The sequence below is a fragment of the Galendromus occidentalis genome, unplaced genomic scaffold (genome assembly GCF_000255335.2).
Source record: "Galendromus occidentalis unplaced genomic scaffold, Mocc_1.1 scf7180000076319, whole genome shotgun sequence".
NCBI classification, from domain to species: domain Eukaryota; kingdom Metazoa; phylum Arthropoda; class Arachnida; order Mesostigmata; family Phytoseiidae; genus Galendromus; species Galendromus occidentalis.
In genome coordinates this window covers 927,021-953,966 of record NW_003804308.1, presented here as the reverse complement: position 1 = coordinate 953,966, position 26,946 = coordinate 927,021, and the positions used below count along the sequence as shown (strand labels likewise).

Sequence of the window (26,946 nt, the reverse complement as noted above, 5' to 3'; positions counted from 1 at the left end):
GCTTTTTGCGATTCTCCGCCAAAATATAAGCAACGAATTTGACGTGCTGAATGAGAAGCGGATGAAGCGCATGAACGTGAGCGGATACCGAGCGGATAATCGTTTTACGTCAAATAAGAAAAACCATCGATCCAGCAGCAATCTGCATATTGTCTACCGCTCAGTTTTTTAGTACCGAACGCTTACGCAGGAGGCGGGTCTGTCGATGTATCAATCCATCGATCAGTCTGCGCGTTCATCGTGTCCACATCTGACCGACTAGATCAAAAACGGATTCTCAACAACTTTCACCGTTCCCGGCTTCGGGTATCGCGATGTTCCGCAATGTTCACGAGAGAATCGGTATCGAGCCATCAAACGAGTGTCGCCTCCGTCGAACGGGAAGACGCCGTGAAGCTTTTTGGTCGCGAGGAACAAACGACCCGGAGAAGCTTCTGAAGTAGAAAAACGCCGAACAGAGAAGTAACGGGAAAAAAGAACTTTACGACCAAAAGAAAAACATCGAGCAAGCCAAGCGACGCGCGGAACGCAACTCCGTGCTCGCTGGTAACGTCTTCGTCGCCGCAGTTCCTCAAGTTCTAGAGAACCGCGCTTCCTTCAGCCCTCGATCGTCCGTTCCTCGTCCGTTGTCGGAATCGGGACCACATTTTCGATGATGCAACGATGATTCGTAATCTTAGTCAGCGTGGTCTTTGATGAGTCCGGCGTTCTTTCGGATATCGATCTGTGACGCACCATCGGACGATTACCCCTGAATCAATCCCGGGATCAGTAAATTGGACGATGGGTTGTTTGCGCTTGAAAACAAAGGGTTGCGTAGCAGCGGTAAACATGGTCAACAATGAAATGCCGCTCGGTGTTTTGGTTTTCATTGTATTTTGAATCGAGTATCTTAATCAACGGTTTCAGCTTATGGACTCTCTGCCTGGTCGTCCACCCATCGAACACGCACAGCACGGCGTCGAAGTCGCCACTAATCGCCGGCTTTGAATATTTAAATCGGGGCGGTAAATGAGCTGGGATAGAGCGTGACTTCCTATGTATGTATATTAGTATTCACCCTTTAGCTCTCAGCTAAGACCAAATGATATTTCACGCCTCGATCAATCAGTAGGTTTTCAGGGAGAAAGCACTTTATTATTGTATGCGCCCAATGCTTCAACTGCGTTTATAATGACTAGCACGCTTCTGGTTTCTTCCTTCGGTTTCTATCTCGTTCTCATTCCGCCTCCCGAAATCGCTGGCTTCATCGCAGAGAATTGAGAGAAGGAAAATTCCTTTTCCTGACCCAGCCGAATCCTCAAGGTGAGGGGATTTTTTCTTGAATCTTAAAAGCACTTACACATTATTTAAAACCGATTGCGATTAAGAGTCACCCACGGCTGGAAGGCTGATGCAACCAGCGGTCGATTCTGAGCCGGCATTGGTAAGTGATGAAAGCGCTGAAGGCCCGAATATCTGAGAGTCCCCTGCTCGTATACTTTCGAGTTCGCCTGGCTTCTGAAAAACATGCGAATATAAAGCATGGGAGCATGACGTCGGTCCGAGAAGGTCAGGAACGTCACAGCGTTCAAACACGTCTATTGATGGATAGCCAGCGCCAGAGACGCTCTTCCTATTGACTAGCGACGTGACTCGAAGGAGACGTCTTTGTCGTCGCGATTGCACTTACGTTAGGTATTGTTCGAACGCTTAGAGCAACACTGCGGAGGCATATCGCAGGATTACAACAGCAGCTGCATAAGATTCTACTCGAGCGCTCCGACGGGGCTGCGACTGCGTGCGAACAAATTCATGCTAATCGGGTTTCCACCATTCGGAGTCCGTGTTGCAAGTGGGGCTCCCTGTATCGGCTCCAGTTTGACTGACAGATTTTTTTTTCAGATGGGCCGATGAATCACTGTCCTAGTCAGCTCGTTCGTCGAGAAGTCGGACAGACGCACTGTCGGTCCCCGAGAAGATCCTGAGAGACCTTAAGACGGGAAAGTTCTCAAGAGTCAAATTTCAAATTGCGTCGCACGACTTGACATAGTGCCGCAGTTGTTTTCGTTTTATTTTCGTCATCGCTGGTGGTCGACCGGTTTTTCCATAAGCACTGTCGCGACAACAGCAGATGCGGAGATTTGTTTCAACACTGAATGGCAAGTGATCTCCTTCTCCGAGCTTTCAAAGTATTTTGTTACGTCGTCACGCATCTCCAGGGGACCGAGGCAGACACGTGACCCGCCCAGCGTTCGGCATTGAACTTTTCAATCGGGAGCCCTTCCGAAGTCAACGAGAATTTCCGTTCGTGATCTCAGATCTGAGCGGAGTCGGTACAGTGCTACCGGAGAATCCGCTAAGCCGAGCCACTGCACGTTCCATTTTGACCGGAAAGTCCGTCGGTAAACGGTCCGACCGTGGTACCGTTAATTTAGAAAATTTGGAAGCCCTCCCTCTCAGATATTCATCTCGATTAACTCATCTCGCTGGCGATTAACAGATCATCTTCCTGTTCCACCAAACAAATCACCCGAAATGAGAATGACCCAGAAATTTTTGAATTCATTCTCGTTACCCGGACTACAGCTTTTCTCACTCCTTATAATCAAGCGCTTCCACGGTTGACGGAAGCCCTTCGGCGTATTCTTGGACGCGAGAACCTTCGCAAGCGGAATATTCTCTATCAAAAACTCCAAGAAAACATCGGTTGTTCAATCACAGAGCTTCCGCCGCTAATCGGAAGTCAAGGAGTCCGGCGTTTGGGATCTTCGCGTTGCAGAAAGATTGGAAACGTCTGTGTCTTCCAGATGAAAGTTCTCCCTGTCTCATAATTCCCATATCCTGGGATGAAAAATTATCGCGGTGATCCGATTTGTGACGCGTGTTGAGTTTGCTTCAGGCTCTCTTTCATCTCTTTCGACGTTCTCGTCCGAGACTAATCCCGAAATCACGACACCAGCCATGATCGTCGGGCGCATCTCGCACCATTGCGAACGCGTAGGACGTCGGGAGGAAATTTGATTTTTCGGATCCTTCTACTACCGGTAGACGGAGAATGACCGACATGAAAGTGAAATTGGAACTCGATTACTTCACAGTAACATTGTCGTTATTTTTTCTTCTTCCATCAATTCCTCCCTTTCGTGCTTTGTGATCGCCGTGGTGCCGATATACCTGGCAGTCAAATCATCAATTGCTGAAATAAGCGCGGTGTGGGCCGCGAACGGGATCGCGAAATATCTTACCTACTATTATTATATAATAACGATGCCCGATCAAAACTCCAATTTATCTCTGATCAAGCGTTCCGCGAAATCGGTCCCTTGTCAAGCAAAGTGCCCAAGCCTCATAGATAGCTTTATTCGAAGTTTCTCGAATATCTGCGGCGTCAACACTCCTTTGATGAGCTGAAGTTCGCTCCAACCGCATTCGAGAAGTTTTCCGACGCTTCTTATTGATTCATTTCTCCGTGGATATCCATCGTCTTCGATCCGGAGCGTCGCATGTACTTCAAACAGCTCAATCATCAGCTCGTCAGTGACCGGCGAGCACTTCCCCAAAATAGATTAAATCGTGGGAGTGTCTGCCACGGACGATGATATTTTTGTAATAGATAAAGGCTCCAAAATCACTGGAATGCCCCTTGAATAGGAAATCAGCTATCGATGGAGACACAGGAGCAGATCGAAGCTTGGATGGATGTCCAGGATAAAAGCACGCCGAATTCCACTTCATGTCTCTGTGCCATATTAACTCAGTGATGGATACCCCGCGTCTCAGTCTTAGGATACCCGGGGACGATTCCCCGATACTAAAAAATGTAGTAGGATATTACGGTAGTAGGGTTGAACGCTCGAGATTCCAGGAGATCGCTTTCTCACCAGCGTCTCTCGAATTTCATGGAGTCAGCTTGTGGAGAAACTTCAGACGAGCTGAACCGAATCTCGAGAAATCGAGATCAGCGCCCATGTCAGGAATATCAGTAGCTGAAGATACGGCATTGTGTGTATTCCGAAATGATTGAAAAAGCCACCGATCAGAATGTGTGGCATTCTCTGACGCCTATCATCGGCGAGGGCCTGACTTTCAACAGATGATGCGAGCGCAGCCGATCGCAATGGTCTCTAGACTGTCTCACCCATGACCGCGTATCGACTGATTTCCTTAAGTACAGTCCTTGGAAGGTGTTTCCCACCTGCCCATATTATTTTGGTTGTCCGGGTCGCGGATCTCCCGATATCAGATATATCATCAAGCGTCGCACTTTCGCTGCCGCGGAAAAGTCTCTCACGCTGCAAGGAGAGACGTGTCAAACTTGAGTGTCGAGAAATCACTAGGATTGTACCACAAGAATGAACTGCGCGTCGATCTCGATTTCGCCTCCAGATCCGTGTCTTGGCTGAATGTATCATCAGCTCCGCCCGAAATCAGTTTCACTCTCAGATTTTCTCCTAGGATTCCAGCTGGTTTCGCTCTGGGCCAAGAGTGATCACAATCACGGATTTCGCGTATGATGTTTTCTTGACTTTCGGTCACATGGAAGAGCTCTCTACCTGCGACCAACTTCGCTCGGAAATAGAACGTCTTTCTTCCATGAGCTTATCAAGCCAAATTCCCTCTTGGGAAAAGTCAGACATAGAATAAGCGTAAAGATAGCGTACAGAGCAAGCCCGGAATTTTCTGCATTTTCATGCGCTCCACGACATTTTGCGCGTTAGCCATAGGCAGAGGATTCCGGAAAGAAAAATTTGTCGGATCGAAAGCCTCGGATACCATCTGGACTCACGGCACCGGAGCCGTTGAACCTGTTCACATATCAAGGGGCATTCTATCAGAACGACAAAGTACGGTCGGCTGGTTGCGGGGAAAACCCGAACTCGTCGACCCTGGCGGAGCCGACCGACGATTCTTTCTAATCAAATAGATTCGTCTGTTTCCGATTCAATTACGATTTTCGAGGCACGGCAATGCTGATGGAAGCTCGGAATCTGTTGGAGCGAAAGAAGATTCTCTGTCGATAGTCTACCAGGGAAGCCAGGGGGTGGTCTGGAGCTCCAAGCGAAGTTCATTCATGATACCTTATGATGAGTCAAAAACCATCATTTCTTGCCAAAATCCGCGAAACCCTGTCCTGGTCCATTGATCCCCCTCCGAAACTCCATCGAGCGTCAATGAGGAGCAAGTTCGAAGAACGACTGAGCTCTCTGGGGAACAATATTCCAGAGATTCGAGAGGGAAAAGCCATTGCCAAATCAAGCGATTAATTTTCTCTTCTCTGAAATCGCAACCGGATCGTCCGGGATGAGGAATCGCTGAGGGGAGTTGACAGTCACGGAATCCTAAGATGGACCGCCTCATCTCACACGAACTTCCTTCGACGAAGCATAGCATGGAATCCAGTGAGTCTGAAGTAAATTTTCAATCAACATTGAAGTCTCGTGGCGTCATACCGTGCTCCGGTATCTGATGCGAGCCCGTCTCCATCCTCAGAACTATCATTATCCGCTCAGTCGATCCAATTGGTATTCGAAGAAGGTGTCAACAAGTTTTTTGGGGAGCGGAATAACAGAAATCTGGATTTATCGAACTGAGTCCATGAATCCCAAGCGCCCTTCGCAGATAAAGCCGATTCCTCAGACAATCCTAGTCATTGTGAGAACAGAAACTATCACTTCGAAGCAAATCGGAGCTGCGGATCACCGACCGCATTGAATTTCTCTCGCCCATCTCGTATTGTATCGAGCATAGAATCGAATGGTTCCTCATTTTACCCGCCTGTCCCCGGGTGACAATATCGGTCGAAGCGAAAGAATGAACCTTGGAGGAGGTTCGAAAGAGAATCCAGTATAGATCACGTATTCGTTACCCTTCGAAACCTATATCGCCGTGCATATCTTCACTCGTCTATTATTAGATTGGTTCAGCTCTGTATTCTCACAAATCAATTCAAGATCGCGACCCCCCCGGCTTTCTTCCAATCGAGGGGGCCATTTCGAGCTTTCCTCGATCGTCTGGAGGGGAAAAACGACGACTATGGACTCGGAAGCTAGAGTGTGAAACCGATTCCACTTTTCCCTACCACAAGCACGGAGAAATGGTCCTCTCTCCCTGGGCTCTTAAGTTTCGCTCATGACTTAATTGTGTGGGTATCATTCTCTCTCCTCTCGCACTCCACGATTTTTCCCCGTTGCTTGGCGCATGGCGTCGTTAAGTGATTTGGCGGAATTGAATTTTTACCTCGGATTCTCACACACCTTCCCAAGACAAGAAAATACGCCAGGTTATTATTTTTCCCACGCATCTCATATTTGTGAGAACTGAGAACGTCGGCTGCGTCCGGTAGCCTCATTCATAGGTGTTGAGAGATTTGCTGGTACCGTTAGCTAAAAGGAATCTATCTATGCTGGGGGCCGTTATCAATCGCTTGCATAACGGAAATCGAATGGGTAACAGGCCGTCGCGGGCTCCATCCGCATCGTCTTCAGCGGTCAAGCATCTTTTGCGGCTGGCGGGAGTCGCGCGTGCCGCCACAGAATTGTCTCGCGGCGAGCGCCAACGAGAATTAGCTGCTCCAAGTGCTCGAAGACGAAGCGGCGGTGGCCGCCGAAAATTCCGGAGAGGGCACCGTTTGTCCGCAAGAGGGAATGCGTGAGGGGGAGAACCGTTAGAGCACCATGGATAGCCCACCAGTCCATCTATCGGTTCGCGATAGAACGCAGGTGGCCCTCCGTGGATCGACAGTGAATCGCTTCGACAAAGTCGCTCATCGATTCCATGTGGAACCCCCCCCATTCAGGATGAAGTCGTTTCCGACTAGACATTTTCTAGTATAGGAGAATGTTGGACTGAAGTTCCGTAGTTGTTTTCTCCGAACTGCGAAGCGTGTTGTGCCGCCATCCATTCTGCGGGAAGTGACTGTGCGCGTACATCTTTTCAATTGTATATTTAAAAGTCGACGGTGGACGAAAACTTTACACGATGCAGCCGACCCAGGTGATGTGCTTGTTCTTCGTGCTCGGTGCGGCCTCAGTGCAGGCGAGGTTCCTGGTACCCTATGTATATCACGATTTCCGGCAAATGACGGATGTGTTGGTGAACTTGACGAACTATCGACCAGACCTTGTCACATTGTACTCTGTCGGGAAATCCGTCGAAGGTCGGGATCTCTGGACGGTCATGATCACTTCGCAGAGCACGGAAGACCAACTTTTGAAGCCAAATATCCGGTATATCGGTAACATGCACGGGAACGAGGTCGTCGGAAAGGAGATGCTCCTGCACCTCATCGCGTACATGGTGAACACGTACGATACGGATCCGCAAATGAAATGGTTCCTTGAGAACACGATAGTGCATATCATGCCCACGATGAACCCCGACGGCATGGAGCGATCGCAACACGGGAACTGTGTAGGAATCACCGGTAGGAACAACGCGGCGGACTTCGATTTGAACAGAAATTTCCCTGTCGTCGTCGGTACTGGCCAATCCCAGAAGGAACAACCGGAAACCAGCGCTGTTATGCGATGGATGAATGTTGTGCCCTTCGTTCTCAGTGCTAATCTTCACGGAGGAGCTCTCTTGGTCCGTTTCCCATTCGACAACGGAGTCGGTGAGTTTCTTCCTCTGCTTTCGATATCCCTCAGGGATAGAGGAAAGATTTCCGATGATCTTCGAAAAACTGTCGAAGCCCGCTCTGTCTCCGGATGGCTCAATAGGTGAAACCTACCTTTGAAATCACCCAGCTCGGACGCTCGCGTGCTAGATTGACCAACGGAACGATCTAGCGATTAGGTGATCGTCGTGGCATTACCGTCAACTCCTGTCTCTGATGACCATGACTTGAATCGGGCAGCTCTGCGATAAGCATTCACTTTTCGATATCCACTGTTTCGATTCCTCAGTCTTGTCTGAGGTTCTCTCGCATTCACGGAATGCTCCCGATCAGAGCAAGGAAAACGACAAAGACCTTCAGATTATCGTGGCTTTCCATTGTTCCCTCAAAGGAACAGCTCTGAAGTGGAACCGATTGTCCCGCATGCTTTTTTTTCTGTATAAACGGTTACATTGATAAGTATTTCGGGTGAGTTCGCTTGCTCGTTGGAGCAGAGTGGAGAACTTTCCGCAAATAGTTCAATCATACCCAGGCCGTATGTTGCATGATACCGGAAAGAGAAATCGCGATGTTTTGGGAAACTTCCCCCATTCGAGAAACGCCTGCGGAAATTCGAGCGCGTACAGCGATCGGAATCGATTCGCATCCTCTTCTGAGGCGGAGAACATTCTCACAATCTCTCAGCCGGCTCCAGAGCCTGAAAAGCTGACTCCTGAGCTTGCTCGCCTAGACCAATCTATGTGCGAATCCGATCGAATATTAAAGGGGCTGCCGTCATCCTCCTATCCGCATCGATTTCGATTTTTACGGCGATATCGTTTCGCCTGTGTTCGATCGGTTTCCGAATACGTTCCGGCATTAAAAAAGGAGCACCAACTTCATTCATCCAATCTTGTTCGCGAAAGAGAAGCTGATCGGCCGAAAAACGTGAAGCGCGCCCCACAAAAACACGCCACATTTCAGCAGGAGCCAAAAAGACTCACTAACAAACGAAACTTCGGTAACAGGCGAGCAATCACATTTGATATGCGCACCACAGTCGAGAATAACGACCCGAAAAGATCCTAAACGATTCCTGCCTGTGATTATGAGATGGGAAGCTGTGGTCTTCATTTTTTTTTGTCGATTCCGTGGATCCAAAATCATCACCGTCAAGCCGGGCATCGTCCTAGGTACCTACCTTGGGGTCTCCTAAAAGTCCGATTGTCAAAGGAGAACCGCGGCGTAGATTGACGTGGATGCGCCATGCCGTCAGAGAATGTGAGTCGTTTCTCGTCTTCAGACGGAAGCGTGTTACGGCCGGGAGGACGTTTCCGTGGCTCCCTTGTTTTCTTCTGGAGTGTCTCTCTCTCTGCAGAGAGTCGATTTCGCGATTTTTTCTCTCCGCACTCTAGGCACGAGGTCTCTTCCGCTCTGGTAGGAGACCCAGCTCTAAAGCTTAGCGACTTCGGGCTTATTTTGTTTTCCAAATCCAGACGAAATGAGGAGCTCGGCCGCCACGGAGCGTCTCGCGCTTGCGTCGGACCGCCTTATAGCTTCGCTGTGTTTCTTTCTCGTGGTGGCTAGTTTGTTGGCTGGCTCAGTTTGCTCGTTAGCGCGGTCAGAAGTAGATTTTAGTAGTCAGAATTCCTCTTCCGTCAGGATTCGCATTACATGCTCCGCAAACAAGTGCGGCAACAAAACGGAGCACGCGCTGCTTATCTGCATTTTGACTTCAGCCGTTGCGGTTCCGGTTGCATTAACGTCGACTTCGAGCGAACTACAATACTAGAGCTCCTATTCCTGACTGATGAACACTGAACTTCTCTTAGAACAGTTCGAAGCTGCGATCGCTTCCTTGGAATTGCACCGCTCGAAGCAAGTCGGCTAGAGTAGCCTCGATTTCGAAGCCGAGCGCCGCGATATCAGTGAGCGCCTTCGAGAGGTCTCTCAGAGGGAGCGATCCGAGCAATCCAATATTTGGCGTATTCGCCAGACATGGTCGAGTGATTGTCAATCAAAGATTGATTCGGCTGTCGATCTTGCTGTCCGCCCGTCGGCCCGTCCGTCGGTCACTTGCTTCAACAGTGAGTGTGTGCGTATAGAGATATTATCATTTGTGTCACGCTTCACTGATAGCAGGTCATCACGCTTGTAGCAGAGTCGTGAATCGCTCACAGGCCCACCCGGGAGTGATCGACTTGCTAGTGGTGGTGGCACCAGTAGCTCGAGGAGCAGAACAAGCAGCCGCAGCTACTGCAAATGAGCGGAGCGCCGCCTTTCCGGAAAAGATTTGTGTGTGAATTGGTCAATCATTCCGGGTTGAAGGAGATTCCCAAGCCTGCGAATAAATTCAACAGGTCGCCTCCGTTGTCTCCCTGACGCTCCCCCTTGCAACATATTCGATCCCAACATTATAAGGGCCATGCAAAATGTTCGTACAAATCCGATTCTTCGAAGTCGCCGACAGCACCTTCATTTCGGTTGCTGAGGAGGAACATCGAGTGCGAATCATCGACAGTATCGTCTTATAGACTCATGAATGATTCCCTGACCATTAAGAGATGTTCAGGAAGCTTGGGCTCAGATCCGATTGAGGGGAAATGGACTTGAGGAAACACGTGTGAACTACCCGCTGATTTGTGAACCGCTTGTCGTGGCCGAGCCGAGCTCCCGGAGAAACTCACCGGAACCTGAAACCCGATGTCATGATTTGGCAGCTCCCGATGCGAGATACTCGCAGGTGACGCGTCGCTCCATTACACCTGACACGCTGTCGTGCACTCCGTTTGCCACATTGTCTCGTGTGGGCCATCGGGCCGAGCTGAAGTCATCAAGCCCCGGTCCCCCGCGGAACGATCTCTAGGAAGTAGTCCGCCCCGCATCAAACACTCAAGAAAACCTCACTCAGAAACTTCATATCCGTCGGCCACGTACGAGGTCTCCTCGACCCGCGTGAACGCCCACAGATCAAGGAATCATTTCGAGCCGCACACTGAAGTATCTTACTTTGATGAATTATTTCTGCCACTATTCAAGAGGTGGAGCGGGGAAAGTGTGCGGTCTTCAAGAGAGTCGTTGACTGTGCGGGTGAATAAGCGAGAAACCGTTCTTACAGAGTGATCCTAAGCGGGAATGAATGAATGGATCATGACGTTCGGTCGTGATGCAAGTCTGTTTTCCATAATTGAACTTCCTTCAAATCCCAATCGTAGGAGCGGTCAGAATGGAAAAGACCCCTCTCCCGCGTAGTCTCCAGCACCATGCCTGATGAATGGCCCGGGAAGAGACACGAGTTTTTGATTATCAGGGCTCGACTTCTCAGGGAAACGCGGCGTTTGGCGGTGAAAAAGAATCCGGAAAACCGAAAGCGGCTGCATTTGTAACCTTCGCAGAAATGAAACGGACACTAGTAGTCTTAGATTACAAGTGTCTGTGGGAATGAATGTTTTCAGTGGTCGTTGTTGTGGTAGCTTTAGTTGTGGTTGTAAAAACACGTGATGGGGAACACTGAAGGGTGTTGTTGATTCCAAGGCGCGCTCAGAGGCTAACTAAGTCGGCGTCACTTCTCCTGAACGACTGCGGCTGGGATTTTGGAACAATGAAATGATTTTTTTTGCGGCCGTGATGCCGCTCCTGATAGCAAATAGGGAGCAAAATCGTTCTGCCATAATCTTGATCGTTAGCTCGAGTTCTCGCTTGCAAACAAGAGGAATCCGATAGGAGTCTTGCTCCACCAAAACCGAAGACATTATGTGGAGTCGGCTGACAGCGAGATCAACGGTCTCCACCGAAATTCGTCGAGATTACGGCAAGCATTTGGAGAATCGCTCACAATGAGGAATTTTCTTGGTCTCAGGTGGAGCTCAGGGAGCTCAGGTTTCCGAGCCCAGCGTCGACACGGAAAAGGACTCGGTCGATCGTTCCTATCGGAAAATCTCCTCGATGCTCCACCGCGGACGAGAGCTTTCCCCACTGCTCAACCATCGATGTGGGACAAAGGTCCTCAAGTATGGCGTATCCATGAGAACCCGCGGCAATCGGTCGAGCGGATCGCGGTAAATTCCCCTCTTCGGTACAGAGTCTGGATTTTTCCTTTTCGGACTCTTTCCGAGATGTTTCGTTAATTCTCTTGAAATGACCTCTTTGATCCTTCGTCCGTGGACCCCTGTTGCGGCAGCGAGGAGCGCTCAAGCATTAGCTGACATTGCCCCGACCGAGCGTGCGTTTCGCCCAAACTTGAAAATCGTTCCGACGACGAATGTGTATCAGTCTCGAGGCATTCAAATTTTTCTCCCAGCACGCCCATCAACCCGAATAGTCGCCGCACGCCGTTGGCACGCGTCTTCGTTTCTGCTCCGAAGAAAATCCGATCATGGTTGCCATTATGCAATGACGGGGAAATGATCAAAAGTTATCGGAGGAACACGACACTGGAATGAGGATGGTGGCTTGGACGGTCTCCATTTGGAAAGCGTCCACCATACTCATCTGTGGGGAGTTAGCTCAAATGTACCCATGCGCACCTTTCGAATAGCATCCCCCAGATAGGCCGGGAGTCATGAGTCGTGAGCGAAGGCAACCATCCCCGAGATCTTCTACACCGTACTAGATATCCTTCAAATGCTCATCTGGTCGTGAACCGAGCGCTGAGTCTCTTCTACATTTTCTTTCCAGAATACTCATCGAACAGCGCGCCAGATGACGATGTCTTCAAGCATCTAGCCCGTACTTACTCACAGAACCATCCGGTCATGCACCAAGGTACTCGAGAGATGAAAGTCCGAGCAGTGATTTCTTTAATTTTCCCGAAGTGACATAGGAATGGGCAAACACTGTTACAAGACATAATGATGTAGGCTCGTTCCGGAAGAGATGGAAGTTTGACGAGCCAAGTATTATGCGATTTACCTGAAATTGTGTCGCGAGAAATCAATTCATCCAAAATACGGATCAATTCATCGAACGAAAATCTTTGAAAGAACTATGAACATACGCCTTTGCACAAACAGAGCTCATGGTGAAGATATGAGGTATTGAGTGAGCGGATAAATAGAATGGAAAAAGAAAAATCAGATTTATCGAGGCTCGTGATCGAAGTAAATACGGATAATCACAATTTATCCGTGTTGAAGGCGTCGGATGCGAGCGTGATGGCCGAACATTCAAAGAAGGAATCGTCAACGGAGCTAACTGGTACCCATTCGCCGGCAGCATGGCCGATTACAGGTCAGTAGTTTGATCCGAAAAAAAACATTATCTCCGGAGCCTATTGCGCACATCCATGATAAAGTATGATCCGACGTGATCTATTTCAGTTATGTCCAAGGAGGGTCCCTCGAGATAACTCTGGAAATTTCGTGCTGTAAACATCCTCCTGAGCACACACTCCGACAATTTTGGGCAGAAAATATTCGACCTATGATCCGTCTGATAGAGGAGACCCACAGAGGAGTTAAAGGTGAGACAGTGTTTCTGAGATTTCATCGGAATTCGTAGCGCGGATTCCGATACACGTCTACGAGCTTCCAGCAGCGTGTTTCCTCCGTTTTGCGATGGAAGTTGACTCGAAGCTTATAGATCCCATCTGCGGCTCCCCTCTTCCCCTGGCTCTGAAAGATCATATGATTCCGGAATTCGCAGTTCTCTGCGCATTCCGACACGAAGAGAAGATCTCCCTCCCAGCTCTTATCACAAAGCTGACATCCACGAAAAAGAAGTGATTGGATTCCATCGCAAATCCAGATGTACTAATGAGACTTCAGTAACTCACCTGAATCGTGCCGATACTAGAATCGGAGCAAAAATCTTCGTCCCCGTTTGTATCGGTTAAATATCGGCGACCGAGCGGCAATAATTATCAATTCGTCTGCCATGAGGCAGGCGTCCGTGAGAGCAATCGTATTTGAAGCAATAGAAGTCGTCCGGTTTCTCGGTTCGCTTATTGGCTACCTGGCCGCCCGATAAATCTTGAAACGGTGACAGCGACAGCCATTTCTAACCAAGGTCACTGTCCCAGAAACCCAATAACGCCATTCCGAATATCGACGGACATTTTGCTTCACTCGATCAGGCTGTTACGCAACTAATCGACATTTGATCGATTGGGATTCCGAGTCCTTACATAGTGTCGGCTGATCGTAGCTTGTGACCAAAATCATATACAACCCCCTCCGAGTTCCGAGGACTCACTGCGGAACTCCATCCGGTAGACTAGGGTCTTCTGTGCTAGAAGTTCGGGAGGTATACTCTCCCTGACGGATGGATGAATGCTTCCTTTCTTCATTTCCACCATTGAATATCTGTACGTGCCGGACGTCCCCAACCCGAGGATGCGCTCAATGTCTATGGTCCGCAATCGGCATCAGACAGGATATTGCGCCACTAGCGGAAGCTGGTCGTGGTTCATCGCACTCTGATCTTTCATGGTCACGGACTCTTTTCATCCAAGACGCTCACTCTTCCGTCTAGACTGTAGGGAGGGAAGGGGTTGAAGAATCGCTCTGAATCCTGATTGACGAACCCCATGAGAATGGAGAGAGAGCAAAAGAATACTTCCCTCCGTGCAAAAACCTGACTCGTCACAGTCGAGACCGCAACGCGTGATCCGATATCGCTCATTCCAAGTTTCCAATCTTTCGCTCTCGACTCCACGCCGAAGGTCGCTTGGGTGTCGAGCTGCCTTCCAGAGCTCGCCATGCTCTCCAACAACCTGTCCGACTTTATGCATGTGGTCGGCTCTGGATGATTGGGGCTGCTGGTGAGTCTGCTGAGGGGGCGTCGGGACCCATTAGTCGAAGGAAGAGAGTCAAGGTGCTTGACACTGGAGAAAGCTCCGTCCGCACATCGCTCTTCGGGCTGATTTCATCGGAGCTCGGACAAGTCTTCATACTCAAAGCGTGAGATCCCCGAGAGAACTCTCGCAAAAGTCCTGTCCGACCGGAATCGACATTCATCCAGGAGCCACTTACGATATACACCTGAGACAAACGCTGGAGAGTTTTCTTCGAGCGCCTCGATGGTGTAGAGTGTTGCGCAACAAGCATGGTCTATCATTAAAACTGCGTTTTCAGGCATTATTTCGGACGACCACGGAGGACCTATAGGAGGTGCGCATCTCGTCATCAAGGAACGACAGCAAGTTGCTTTCCACACGTCACCAAGAGGTAAAATATTCTGGATGGAAGGCGTTTCCGGTACCCCGAATAAGAGCTCTCGATTCCAATATCTCACATCGACTCTCGGAATAATGGATCAAGACAAATAATCAACGCCGAATACTCGCTCAGCCGACATTGAGGGAATCGGTTCCGTCAATGGCGAGCTTTCGCCTTTCGTGGATGGCTTCCGATGCCGTTCTGCATCGGGTCTCCGAGGCAGACGTCAAGAGAAAAATTGAAAGGCACCGAAAATTCCATTCGATATCGAACGGCCAAGTCTATATCGATTCGGAAACGGAAGCTCGCCTCAATTGAGCTTCATACATTTTCATCCATTCATCCGCTTATCTCCCGGCGTCTCGAGAAAAGTGATATTATGTGAGGTGAACGTTTTTTCACAATCGAATCACCCCGACTGCGTCGTTCCACAGGAGAATTCTGGCGGATTCTACTTCCGGGCGCTTACACTCTGCTGGTGTCCGCCGAAGGATTCCAAACGACGGAGACACCTTTCACAATCGTCGAAGGTTAGTTTCCGCCGCATGAACACATAAATCTCCCAGCGTCCGAGGAGGGACTCGATGACGGCGTTTCTGCAATTCTTGATTTTTCGGACACATTCATCGTGATTGGACCGTTGAATGTTAGATCGCATCTTAATTCGCAGGTTCGGAATTTTGAGCGAGCTGCTTGACAAGAAGTTCCGTCTTTCAGGTCACAGTGCAGTGCTGAACATCACACTCAAGGCTTTCAACCACCCGAGTAATTATCTCGTGGGCGACGGAGACAAGTTGGCAGGTTAGTTTTTCTACGAGCACGACTGAATCTTTTCCCTCCACGCAACCTTGCGAGGATTCAACGCACAGAGCCACAATTAGGAATAGTCTCTCGATCTCCCTAATTGAGCTTTTTCTCCAACTTTTCCATCAGGAAGCGCAACAGGACATCATTTCGGTCATTTCTACGAACCGGTACCAGCCGCTTCGACCCCGAAAGGTTCGTGCTCAGAAGCGGTCATTCGGCCGGATCTTTTCAATATTTCCGTATGAGCTTCCGTGGTAGCGATTCCCGAACTGGATAAGTACACTTATCGCATTTCGGCCAAGCATCGAAATCTATTTCGCGACGCCTCGAATCGATGAATGGTTTTTTCGGGGAATGTAGGAGCTCGTGGCTCTCGCGTTCCGCCGCATTTATGGCCTCCATTGATCGAACATTCTATTTCGCAGCTTCCTGGGCAGGACGGCTCCTCTCGTTCTTGAATCCGTCTCGCAGAAGTTGATGCAGATCGATGGAACATCGAACCCTATCATGTAGCCAAACTCTCACAACATAGATATATATTGAATTAATCTCATGGTTTCTGGTTGGAGCTCCATAAGACTTAGCTAGTTCGGGTCCTGAAAGCAGGCTGACTGCATTTTGGGTTAGGTTCTGAGATATCGAAAGATCATGCGTGGACGAATCGTCGGATCGGAACAGCTATATCGGGGAATCTCCGTGAGTTGAGTGTTCAATCCAGCTGGATGCATAAGCAAGGTTGCTTGGTCAGACGAAGCCAAGGGAGACTTGATATATTCTGGAACTTCTTGAAGCCTGGAAACCGTCGTGAGTTGGAATTTCCGAATCAGTTGTAGCCGCATGGATGAGCGGCCGAAAATAAAGTATCGGAGCCCCTATTTTATGCTTCGTTTTGCTTTCACGTTCCTCACCAGCATTCGACGGATCGATCGTAAAGCTCTAAAGCTTCGCCCCACGCGATCATTAGGGGCGCTCCGGGTGGGAAAACAATCATCGAGCCTCTTATCTCCCGCTTCTCTTGGATAGATGATCGAGGGATATTCTCTCTGTGGGCAATACGGAAGAGTTTCCGTCACATATGTACACATATCGAGGCGAGCATATACGCTCGATTCGGGGAAACGGTGCTCCACCTTCCAGGATTGCTTCTCAACGAATTGTACAGCAGAGCGATAATGACGAGTTCCGAATCTAGAAGAGTTTACTGAACGTCCGATTTGATCGATTCGGCCGTAGATGCGGGAACTTAATTCTGATTCTGGAAAAGCTCGACGGGAGCGAGAATCGACAGCGATCAGCTCTGTAGTCTGATCGACGGCAGTCGAGGCTCTGTGTCATCGAAGTGTTCACGGTGGAGTGTGGGCCGCTCACCGTGTGAGACGATGGAAAAATACAGCGGAGACTCGCAAGAGCTCACCGAACCGCAGATCATCACCAAAAATACATCTCTCGGTCAGGCGAAAGAGCCATCGACAAATATCGTCAACTGATCCTGCTGCTGCTTTCATGGTGCCGTTACGCACATTAATTGGCCAGGACGATGTCGACAGACTCAATCACACAACTGTGGCGAAAGTTTTCGGGGACTGCTTCTGTCTTGCTACTGGGGATTCCACAAGACTTTTGATATGTCGTCAGGTCGGTCGTTCCGAGTCAGTGAATCGGTCCTTTCCCAGCCAGTACTGAGAATGCCCAGGCAATCCATACTTTGACCGTTTCGAATTTCCACAGCAAATCGAAAAAATCAACGAGGTCGCTTCGGAAATCCCAGGGCTCCGGTAAGTCCCGACAGGCAGAAAGAAACTTACCCTCTTACCGACGGCATATTGTCAAAGCGAGGTTTTCTTCCGAGGAAGAGCCTTCGACCTCGATATGCCTTCCGCTCTGCTCACGACACTCGTCCGGAGCGGAGCCAGGATCCCCTCCCCAGGAAACACATGCGAGGCAAGAAGATGCCGGGTTCCGGAGGTGAGCCGCTTAGTCACGAAGTCTCCCGATCTCTGAGCGGAGCGCTAATGTCAGCGAATGCGCACCGCCAGTTCATTCAGATCTTCGACTTGAACGTCCAAACTCACAGAGAGAACATGAGCGCTGTGGCTCACCAGGTTAGTCCCTTCGTAGCACTGAAGTATGTTCCGACTGGCAGTTGCGAGATGGAGGAAGCAATGCATCCTCGCCACTGCAGCAAGGTGCCACCCGGGTATGCCTTTCCGGAAGATAGAGAGAATCGGGAGACACATGATACCATGATCGAAATGGTATACAGTGAAAGCTCATTATAACGACTCCCATCACAACGAATTCCTCGGTACAACGAACAAGGAATTTCTTCTGCCAGCTCGCCATAGGGATAGTGTTGAGCGGCATTCGTTACATCGAAAACTCGGTACAACGAAGCAGTTCCGTCGATACCTTCGTGTTCGTAGTAACGAGCTTTTACTGTAAACACCTGGGTGAAAGTAGTATTTAATCGGTCACGCCGAGATGCGATCGGGAGCACAAAGATGAATGGAAAACGGTTGTTCTATCCGGGGTCTCGACTACTTCAATTGCCCCTTACGCAACTGTCGAAGCATAGACATGCGGTGCATGTGGTTTCGATTGAGGTAGTCACGAGTCCAGCGGTTCCCCTGAGCGATCCGGGAGGAGACGGAAGAATGCGCATCTTAGAGTTCGGGCTCCCCCGATATTTCTGACGGCGCTCAAGGATCCTCGACTCGGATTCGACATATTTTCCAGTATGAAATATAGGATCCAGCTCTGGAGATCACGGTCGGGGACGTCTTATATTCAAAGAAACTATTCCTGGCTCCGCGTAACAATGTGCGAAACACTGAGCGAGCTTGGCGAGCCGTCGGGGAGAGGCCGATGACGCAACACGAGCACAAGCGTACGGCCATTAATTCGATTTCTTACCACTACCGAGCAGATGTTCACATCTCAGATTCACTCCGTGAATGGCGAACATTGTTTAGTTTATGATTCATTCATCCGACTGCGTAAAAGGAGCATGCGGGTGATGAACGGAATATCTGGTCTGACAAAACGCTCTCAACGATACCCTCTCCAGCTCCAATCTCTGGACAATGTGTCCGCGCTCCCGGGAGCCCATACCATCTCTAGCCAAACGGGAACCTCCGCGGATCAGTGCCAATCGATGGTAAGACTTAAGTTGTTCCCGGAGAGATTGTGGCTAAGTCCTTCAACCCGTAGTCAGAGCGTTCTCTCCCTCCACGGTGTCCGAGAGATCGCGCGATGGAGTCCCTCCGGCAGCGAAAATCCACAGAATCCGCACAGGAAAGAGCGGCTCCCGGCGATCCCTACCTATGAAAGCAAAGAGATCGAGGGCTGCGAATTTCCGTCACGAATGGAAAAGGAGGAGAGTGGTGAGTGAACCAGGGTTTATCGATTGAAAATCCCCCTGGAGGGCTCCGATTACGAAAATCCACACGGTGCTTTCGCGGGTTCCCTGAGTTCCGTCGATCCGAATGCCTGGAAGCTGGTAATCCTACAAAAAGTTCTTCACTCTACCGATCGTGATGTGTGCGTACATGCTGCACATTCCTTCCTCGAGAGAAGGCACGGACTTGCAAATGTTGGGGGGTCAAGGTTTAGATTTATTAGAGCCGTACTCGGAAGAGCCTTGGACAAGGGATGTCTAGGATGACAGAAATATACCGCGGATGACTCGCCATGGCTCAGCGAACGAATCATCAAGAATACACCGCTCGGTAATGCGAGAGGGTCATCATGATCCGTTCGTTGAACGTCGTCAAGGCACCATACTGTTTGTTTTTCAGTGTCATGTCGCATTTTCCTCTACCGGTGCGCTGACGGAATACTCAATCAGACAAGCCGACTCTTGGGACGACTTCCCTCCCTGACCTGGAATCTTGACGGGAGAGGTCGAAATCGTCGTTCCGAGTCTCTGCGACGTAGTCATCTGCTCGGGCGCGTCTCAGACAATGCGAAACTTGGAGTGCATATGTTAGAGAGGCTCTCCGGATCTAGGTCTCTCCATGCTGATGAAGGAATCTCGGAATGTCCATGCCGTCGAATTTGGGTTCGTGTTATGCAAACGGGGAGTATCCTCATACATCTTGCCCGCTCTTACAGATATTCCGAGACTACTTACGATTTCGGGACCTCTGAGAGCAGCCGACGATGAGCGAACGAGCCAAAAACTCTCCGTACGTCAAGATCGGTCACTACACTCTTGGGCACACCATCGGGACGGGCACCTTTGGCAAGGTGAAAATCGGAAAACACCAGCTCACTGGATCCAAAGTCGCTATAAAAATCCTCAACCGTCAACGAATCAAGAACCTAGATGTCGTCGATAAAATCAAGAGAGAGATCCAGAATCTCAAACTGTTCAGGCACCCTCACATCATCAAAATGTATCAAGTGATATCCACCCCGACCGATATATTCATGGTGATGGAATACATCTCAGGAGGTGAACTATTCGACTACATAGTCAAACGAGGACGGCTGAAAGAGAGTGAAGCCCGCCGGCTCTTCCAGCAGATTATCTCAGCGGTAGATTACTGCCATCGCCATCGTGTGGTGCACCGCGATTTGAAACCTGAGAATGTTCTACTCGATAAAAACAATAACGTCAAAATCGCCGATTTCGGACTCTGCAACTTCATGATGGACGGAGAGTTCCTGCGCACGTCCTGCGGCTCTCCGAACTACGCTGCGCCCGAAGTCATATCCGGGAAACTCTACGCCGGGCCGGAGGTAGACATTTGGTCCTGCGGTATTATTCTCTACGCTCTGCTGTGCGGGAGACTGCCGTTCGACGATGAGCACGTCTCGCTCCTGTTCAAGAAAATCAATGCCGGTGTTTTCTCGATACCCGATCATCTCGCGAAGCCCGTGGTCAGCTTGCTGGTGCACATGCTCCAAGTGAACCCGATCAGGAGGGCAACCGTCGATGACATAAAAAGCCACGACTGGTTCAAGAAAGATCTTCCGGCGTATCTGAACTCCCCCCCGCACGAAACGCTCGACGCTTCGATCGTTGACCTCGATGCGGTCGACGATGTTTGCCGGAAGTTCGGAGTCCAAGACAAGGAGGTGCATTCCGCTCTGCTCAGCGACAACGTACAGGAGCCCTTAGTGACGGCTTATCATCTGATTGTCGATAACAAGAGAATCGATAACGAGACGGAGAAATTCAAGGAGTTCTACGTTGCGTCCAGTCCGATGGCACACTCAGGCTGCTTGGATCCGATGACCGCGGGTCACCTGCATCCAGAGAAGCTCGCCGGTGGCCGCTTCTGGGAAGCCCAGCGGAGGGCCAAGTGGCATCTGGGCATACGGTCGCATTCACGACCTGAGGAGATCATGAAGGAGGTTTATCGGGCGATTAAAGCGCTAGATTTCGAATGGAAAGTCGTGAATGACTACAACGTGCGCGTTCGACGGAAGACCTTGCCGAAGCTACACTATACGTGTATGGAGCTGCAGCTGTACAGAGTCGATGGCAATAATTACCTTCTGGACTTCAAATCGCTCCCGTATGCAAGCGAGCAGGTGCCGGATCCGAATGTACTCAATGAAGCTCCTCTGACGTTACACAATCACATGGGATTCCTCGAAATGTGTACTTCCCTGATCACGCAGCTCGCGCGGTAGAAGATCGAGAGAGAAGAAAATCATTCCAATAGACTGTTATTTAAAATCGACATTTGATATTTCAGACTTCTTTCTTATGTAAAAAGCAGCGACTTATCTTCCGGAGAATAAATCTCGCAAGCTCTATCATTACGCGAAAAAACTCTAATACAATTCCATGCTCTCGAATTTGTCGACGTCCGGCTACTATGACGGAGTCGACGTTTCATATCAAATCTTAAACACGGCGTTTCGTATTCGAAATATGGCAAGAGCACAACGAAGAAAGCTGATCTGTATCTGATGTTTCCGGGACCAGTTCCCTCTGGCCGGAATGACCGGCTAGGATCACAATTCATCTCTCCTCTCAGCCGCACCAGACTCGGATGAGTTGCATCAGAATGAGTCGTCGGACTCCTCGGAAAGCGAATCCGTCGACGACAGATCTTCAGCCTCCCGAACAGAGTTCGATTGCAAGCGAGACGCGCAGGCAATCACTTCGAGCCCTTGAGGTGTGAAGAGGCGCACCGATGGCACATGATTACTATCCTCAAAGAATACGTCGAAAACACCGGTCCGGAGGAGAACAGAAAGGTATTCCTCATCGAGGCGGCTGTATTCGTAGGTCAAGATTACCTTCATAACAAGGGAAGGCTCCCTGCAATCAGAAACGAGCACAGTCGTCATAAATCCACAGATAGAAGCGAAGCACCGGACCTCGCTCGATATATGCATTGTGATGGGTCAAACTCGTAAACCTTCCGATTGAGGGGAATCAACTGGTCGATAATTGAATGATTGATAGGTCCTTAGTTCAACTAAATGATCGATACCTTTTCCTTAGAGGTTTCAAACGAAAGTAGTCCAATTCGAAGGGCTGGCCGGTGTCCACGCAGCGAACGACAGCTCTTAATCCTCGCAACTCCTCAATCTTGACCCTCGTCTTGGAGACTTTCTTCGTATCGGGATGCTTGAACTCGGCTAATCCAAGGTCACCGACGTTCCGGGGAGGAGGCAAGTTCTCCTCATCCTCTGCCGGGATCTCGCTCACATCGCTCTCAAACGGTGCTGCATTGTGTACGATGAAGAGGGTCAAGCGCTCGACATGCAACACTGAGCAGTTCCTCAGCATGCTATACGCTGGCGGGAGGTAAATGCCGGGTAGTTTATGAAGCCTCTGGATTTTGCGGCTGGGGCAGCGTTCTGGCACGATCTCCGATTTGGTATCTGTAAGATGCGTGAGATTTGTACGACTCATTGTGGGCCGATAGCTCGTCTCCCGGAGACACTTGATCTCGAACATCGGAGGAGTGCGGGGAGAACGGATCCGAAAGCATAGCTGGGTTCCCTTACTCACCGAAATCGCTGTCGAGAAGGCTCAAGGATACGACGGGTATGCAACCCCATTTAATGATTCGCACCCTCGTCCTGGTCCAAACGGACAGGAGCTCGGAGTCCGGACAGTCCGTCTCGAGGCGACATCTGCGGCGAGAATTATCGATCTCTTATCTCCATCTTGAATACACCTAACAATCTTGAGGTTTATTTGTTCTCGCCATCTCGCAAGGTCCTGAGTCCCAACCGATTCCAGGCTTGAATCACGCGCCTCCCACACACCGTCGGATATCGGGTCGTGTCCCGCAAACAGACTGTTTACAGTCAGCCGTAGTCTCTCGAGCGCACTCGGCCGCCTACCTGAGAGACGTTCCAAATTCAGGTCTGAGCTTTTCGGGACGGATATTGCTTTACTGTCTCGTCTCCGATCCGTCTTTGGGTTCGACCGGATTCTCCGGCCGTTGATTCTGCTGTCTGCGATTGAGTGAGCTAGCACGAGGCCGGGAACATGGCGAGTATTCGATGCGCGACCACAGAAGATCTCATGAACATGCAGCATTGCAATTTGCTTTGTTTGCCCGAGAACTACCAGATGAAATACTATTTCTACCACGGGCTGAGCTGGCCGCAATTGAGTTACGTTGCCGAAGATGAGCGGGGCGACATCGTCGGTTACGTTCTCGCAAAAATGGAAGAGGAGAACGAGCGTGATGATGCAGAACCTCACGGACACATAACTTCACTCGCGGTGAAAAGATCTCACAGGTAATGCTATCAGATGACCGCTCGATAACCTACGCTCATTTAAGGTTTCGGTCGAGTCCACGTATTCTCAAAATAGCTCGGCAACTGCCCATGATCAATGCTGAGAGAACATCTGCTGAAAACTTCGATGATTCGCGAGGCTCTGCTGAGAGTATATCTCTCTTATAGGCGGTGCGGATTAGCAAAGAAACTCATGGACCAGAGCAGCCGCGCAATGGTTGAATGTTTCAACGCAAGATACGTCTCTCTGCACGTACGCAGGAGTAACCGAGCAGCACTGAACCTGTATCAAAATACTCTAGGTGAGATGTCAGAATAATTTCCATGATTTTCCCCAATCCTTATCCGCTCCAAGAGCCCGCGATGGCGCAATATCCAAAGGGGACATACGTATTCTAATTTCCATAAACAGGCTTTGCCACCTGCGGTATCGAGGCCAAGTATTACGCGGATGGCGAAGACGCTTTCGCCATGCAAAGAGACCTCGGTAAATTCGCCTCAGAACTCAACCTCACGCCTGCCAATCCAGAAACATTCAACCAGGTTCGAACGGGCGGCAAGAAGAAAGAAAATCTAGCGCACGACCAGACTGTCTGAGTGAATAAATAACTTATCAAAAAACCGCCCGACTAGCGTTTAATGCGTTGAATGTCCGACCTAGAGGTGTAGCTCCCATCAGAAGTGTGAAGCGTGTCTCTCAGGGTTTAAAATATTATCAAGAAATATATGGAGGATAATTTTGGAGGATCGCTTATCAGAATTCGCGATTTCTGAATCCTAGCATTGTCTCACCTGATGGCCTGGTTAGGGATCGCCAATAAGTCTGTAGAGGGAAGAAAGACTGCTTGCAGGCCGGTTTTCTCAATGGCACCGCTATCGACGTCAAGGAACTCGACCTCGTTGCGAGCGGAATCCTGCGACATTACAAGTCCCCTGCGGAGAGATTTTGATAGATAGAGCTAGACACCAGATAGGGACGCGACTCCTGAGGTTAGCTTGAGCTCTCTCAGGGTGTACTTCGAAACCAGTTTTTCGGTTATTCAGCCGATTTCGGAACAAAGCTCCGAGTACCTCTTCCTCACACCACCGTCAGGGACGACAAGAATGGGCAACCCTCTTCTCAAATCACTGAGAGGTTCCAGATCGGTCTCCGACATGGCTTTCTCGAGTTTCTTCCGGAATACATCCAGCGGGCGGATCCACACCTGGAAGAAGAGCCTTATTCCCAAGATTCGCAAGCCCCATGCGGATGTTCATCTCCGATGCACCGATGTCCCGGTGCTTTGTAGAACATGCACACTCAATGGAAGAGCGACTGAGCGACCTCGTCCCTTCGGGCAAGCGCGAACATCGCGATCCCCTCATCGCTGGTTCTTCGATTATAGCTTTCCCATGAGATAGAGGGTCGGTCGAGACTGGAGCTCCGAGCCGACGACAGGAAACTTAGATGATTACCGCCGTGACGACTGGAGGAATAGAGGGTAGGATACGTATCTCGGGCTCCGAAGCGGACTCACATCCTTCTTGTGAAGTGCGTTAAGACGCGCTTCGAATTCCTCGTGATCGTCGAAAAGCCTCCGTCTCGCTTTCACATAGCATGGTAAATAGAATGGAAGACGTTGTTCGCTGTGACTCGGCCGACTAAGCAGCTGGTGCTCTGACCCGGCCTCGGGAGGCCCTCTTCTGCGTTTCCCAAATCTCGAGACCTGGAAAAAATCTCCAGAATGTACACAAGAGGGATTCCTTCCATAACGTGAAGAACCGAGGTTGCCCGAAGCGGTTAATTGCTCGTCATCTCTTACCTCCTTCTTCGTAGTCGGTAATTGTACCCCATCTGGGAGGTTCCTGAACAAGCCACGTGAGCTGACACGGGCAGTGGGCTCCGTGGAGGTTTCGGGTCTTTCGAAGTGCCAGAGAGGCACGGGGGCTCTAATTCCTCCCGGATCTTGGCAGGAGAGAGAAGAAACCCGTCTGATAGCTTTACAGGGCTCGAAACTAAAGTAAGCTGAGAGCATATTCTCAGTTTCGCGTTGACGGAAATCAGTACAGCTCTGCAAGGAAACTCACCCCTGAAAGGAAACATCACGGAAATTCCCGATGTTTGCGTCTCTCCGGTGATGCTCGAATCCTGGGCAGCAGACTATTATTCGATCACTGTTGATTTGTGTCGAGAATGTTCATAGGTTCTCTTTGGAGACACGCGCATATGCGGACACTTTTTTGTGGAATCGAATTCTAGCGGAGCTTGTTTACGGACTTCTTCGTTCCCTCTCGAGGAGAAATGTGACACTCAGGGAAACTCAAGCACGCGCGCTCAAGTCGGTTGTCTGATTTATTCTGAATGCTTCTGCTCTGAATGCTTCCGACAACGAACTTGGCGGTTCGCGTGGACCGGTAGACACTTGCGTCTTTCAGTTCCTTCATTTCCGTTGGGCAGTGAAATGATGTTGATGAGCAGAAGATTAATAATTTATTCCGTGCGAAGTTGGAATGTCTCCTGGACTATTCATTGAGCACGGTGAGGGGAAGGGAGACACGAGCTCTCGCAGATACATCGCTCGACGGCAGTCATAGACGTCTCGCTAATATCGAACGTCACCAGAACTGTCCTCGGTTGGCGAAGCAGGAAGTCTTCATCCAATACAGAGACTGAGCTCGATGAGCCTAGTCGACGAAACTCGCCGATTATCCTGCTCTCTGGAATCGGACCCGCGCCTCACCTTCCTCCATTTCCTCATTTCTCCATTGAATTCATATCTTCACATGCCGACTTCTGGAGGCTTCGACCTGCTTATTGTAGGTAACTCTTGTTGTGAGAGATTAAGGAGGAAGGAGTGCCGTTTTCGCCGCTACCGTTGCGGGGTGCTACCGGGATAAGCCGACCTTTTCTACCTACAAGCTCATTCCGAACAAGAAGCGTGACCGGAGACTTCCGGGAAGAACTCCGAGCCCTCTGTCTTTGATGAATCGAGAAGAAAACCTGAGATCGCTGACTTTGGAGGATCACAGTTCTACCGTTGAGGGCTGTGGGAGCAACGAGGAGGAGGGTCCCAGAGTTTGCCATCCTTCAGATTGCACGACCGATTAGAATCATCTCGAAGAGGGCTTCCCGCCTTCATTTCCAAGTGAGATTTAACTCTGAATCGGGCGGAATGAAATCGATGTGCAGAGTCAAACTCAAGCATGGAATTTCTGTCGTCCGAACAAACCGCGTGAACTTCGCCTCGTGAGTATGGGCTGGGTAGTTCACGAACTTCAGGATGGATCAGAGACCGATGGGTAGTCACTGACTCCGCGAGGACCTCGCACATCGAGGAGTCCCCGGGACCGATCCTATGAGATGTCGGAAAGGAAAAACAATAATCTAGAGGAGAACGGAAAAGCCCTTTCAATCTATAGATCACCCCAGAGCAGAGAAACTTTCCGACTTTCATCATCGGCGCGACGTGGTATTGCTCACTCAGGTTGACGGAGCAACCCCGACAGCTTTCGATTAGAAGAATGCGCGCGGAGACTTCTCTATCGCTTCTCCATTGAACGCGGACTGGTCGAGAATGACTGCTCTCCGAGCAAACAAAAACTCAGGTCCAGGAATTAGAGCTATATAGCATCAACACCAGAGATTATCTGTTTTCCCTGAGCGAAGACTTGGACGTTTCCTGAGTACTAAGCGACCGCTCGGAG

At 49.9% G+C, this 26,946-nt stretch overlaps 4 protein-coding genes across 4 annotated transcripts; 3 read left to right on the top strand and 1 right to left on the bottom strand.

The window, feature by feature from the left end:
- Nucleotides 1–6,960: 6,960 nt before the first annotated feature.
- Nucleotides 6,961–16,018, top strand: LOC100904639 (carboxypeptidase D). The gene is made up of 9 exons (XM_003738791.2): nucleotides 6,961–7,594; nucleotides 12,254–12,340; nucleotides 12,712–12,805; nucleotides 12,895–13,037; nucleotides 14,650–14,742; nucleotides 15,168–15,263; nucleotides 15,451–15,534; nucleotides 15,667–15,738; nucleotides 15,966–16,018. Exons 1-9 carry the CDS (start codon nucleotides 6,961–6,963, stop codon nucleotides 16,016–16,018), a joined length of 1,356 nt encoding a protein of 451 aa, XP_003738839.2.
- Nucleotides 16,019–19,701: 3,683 nt separating this feature from the next.
- LOC100897909 (5'-AMP-activated protein kinase catalytic subunit alpha-2-like) lies at nucleotides 19,702–21,267 on the top strand. The gene has a single exon (XM_003738749.2). It carries the CDS (start codon nucleotides 19,702–19,704, stop codon nucleotides 21,181–21,183), a length of 1,482 nt encoding a protein of 493 aa, XP_003738797.1. The 3' UTR covers nucleotides 21,184–21,267.
- On the bottom strand, nucleotides 21,218–26,000 carry LOC100904494 (uncharacterized). The gene is made up of 6 exons (XM_018641821.1): nucleotides 25,983–26,000; nucleotides 24,334–24,467; nucleotides 24,055–24,195; nucleotides 22,520–22,644; nucleotides 21,996–22,389; nucleotides 21,218–21,820 (listed from the first exon to the last, which is right to left on the bottom strand). The coding sequence occupies exons 1-6, from the start codon at nucleotides 25,998–26,000 to the stop codon at nucleotides 21,559–21,561; spliced, it is 1,074 nt and encodes a 357-aa protein (XP_018497337.1). The 3' UTR covers nucleotides 21,218–21,558.
- On the top strand, nucleotides 22,841–23,876 carry vnc (GNAT family N-acetyltransferase vnc). The gene is made up of 3 exons (XM_003738750.2): nucleotides 22,841–23,262; nucleotides 23,431–23,564; nucleotides 23,675–23,876. Exons 1-3 carry the CDS (start codon nucleotides 23,006–23,008, stop codon nucleotides 23,857–23,859), a joined length of 576 nt encoding a protein of 191 aa, XP_003738798.1. The 5' UTR covers nucleotides 22,841–23,005; the 3' UTR covers nucleotides 23,860–23,876.
- Nucleotides 26,001–26,946: the final 946 nt, after the last annotated feature.

Excerpts from the sequence above, each read along its gene's own strand:
- vnc (XM_003738750.2), top strand. The coding sequence starts at position 23,006 with ATGGCGAGTATTCGATGCGCGACCACAGAAGATCTCATGAACATGCAG. Across the intron at positions 23,263-23,430 it reads GCGGTGAAAAGATCTCACAG|GCGGTGCGGATTAGCAAAGA; the intron begins GTAATGCTATCA and ends TCTCTCTTATAG. Across the intron at positions 23,565-23,674 it reads CCTGTATCAAAATACTCTAG|GCTTTGCCACCTGCGGTATC; the intron begins GTGAGATGTCAG and ends TTCCATAAACAG.
- LOC100904494 (XM_018641821.1), bottom strand. Across the intron at positions 24,196-24,333 it reads GACGGTGGTGTGAGGAAGAG|GGGACTTGTAATGTCGCAGG; the intron begins GTACTCGGAGCT and ends ATCTCTCCGCAG. Across the intron at positions 22,390-22,519 it reads CCTTCTCGACAGCGATTTCG|ATACCAAATCGGAGATCGTG; the intron begins GTGAGTAAGGGA and ends CGCATCTTACAG.
- LOC100897909 (XM_003738749.2), top strand. The coding sequence starts at position 19,702 with ATGAGCGAACGAGCCAAAAACTCTCCGTACGTCAAGATCGGTCACTAC.
- LOC100904639 (XM_003738791.2), top strand. The coding sequence starts at position 6,961 with ATGCAGCCGACCCAGGTGATGTGCTTGTTCTTCGTGCTCGGTGCGGCC. Across the intron at positions 7,595-12,253 it reads CCCATTCGACAACGGAGTCG|AATACTCATCGAACAGCGCG; the intron begins GTGAGTTTCTTC and ends TTTTCTTTCCAG. Across the intron at positions 12,341-12,711 it reads CCATCCGGTCATGCACCAAG|GCGTCGGATGCGAGCGTGAT; the intron begins GTACTCGAGAGA and ends TCCGTGTTGAAG.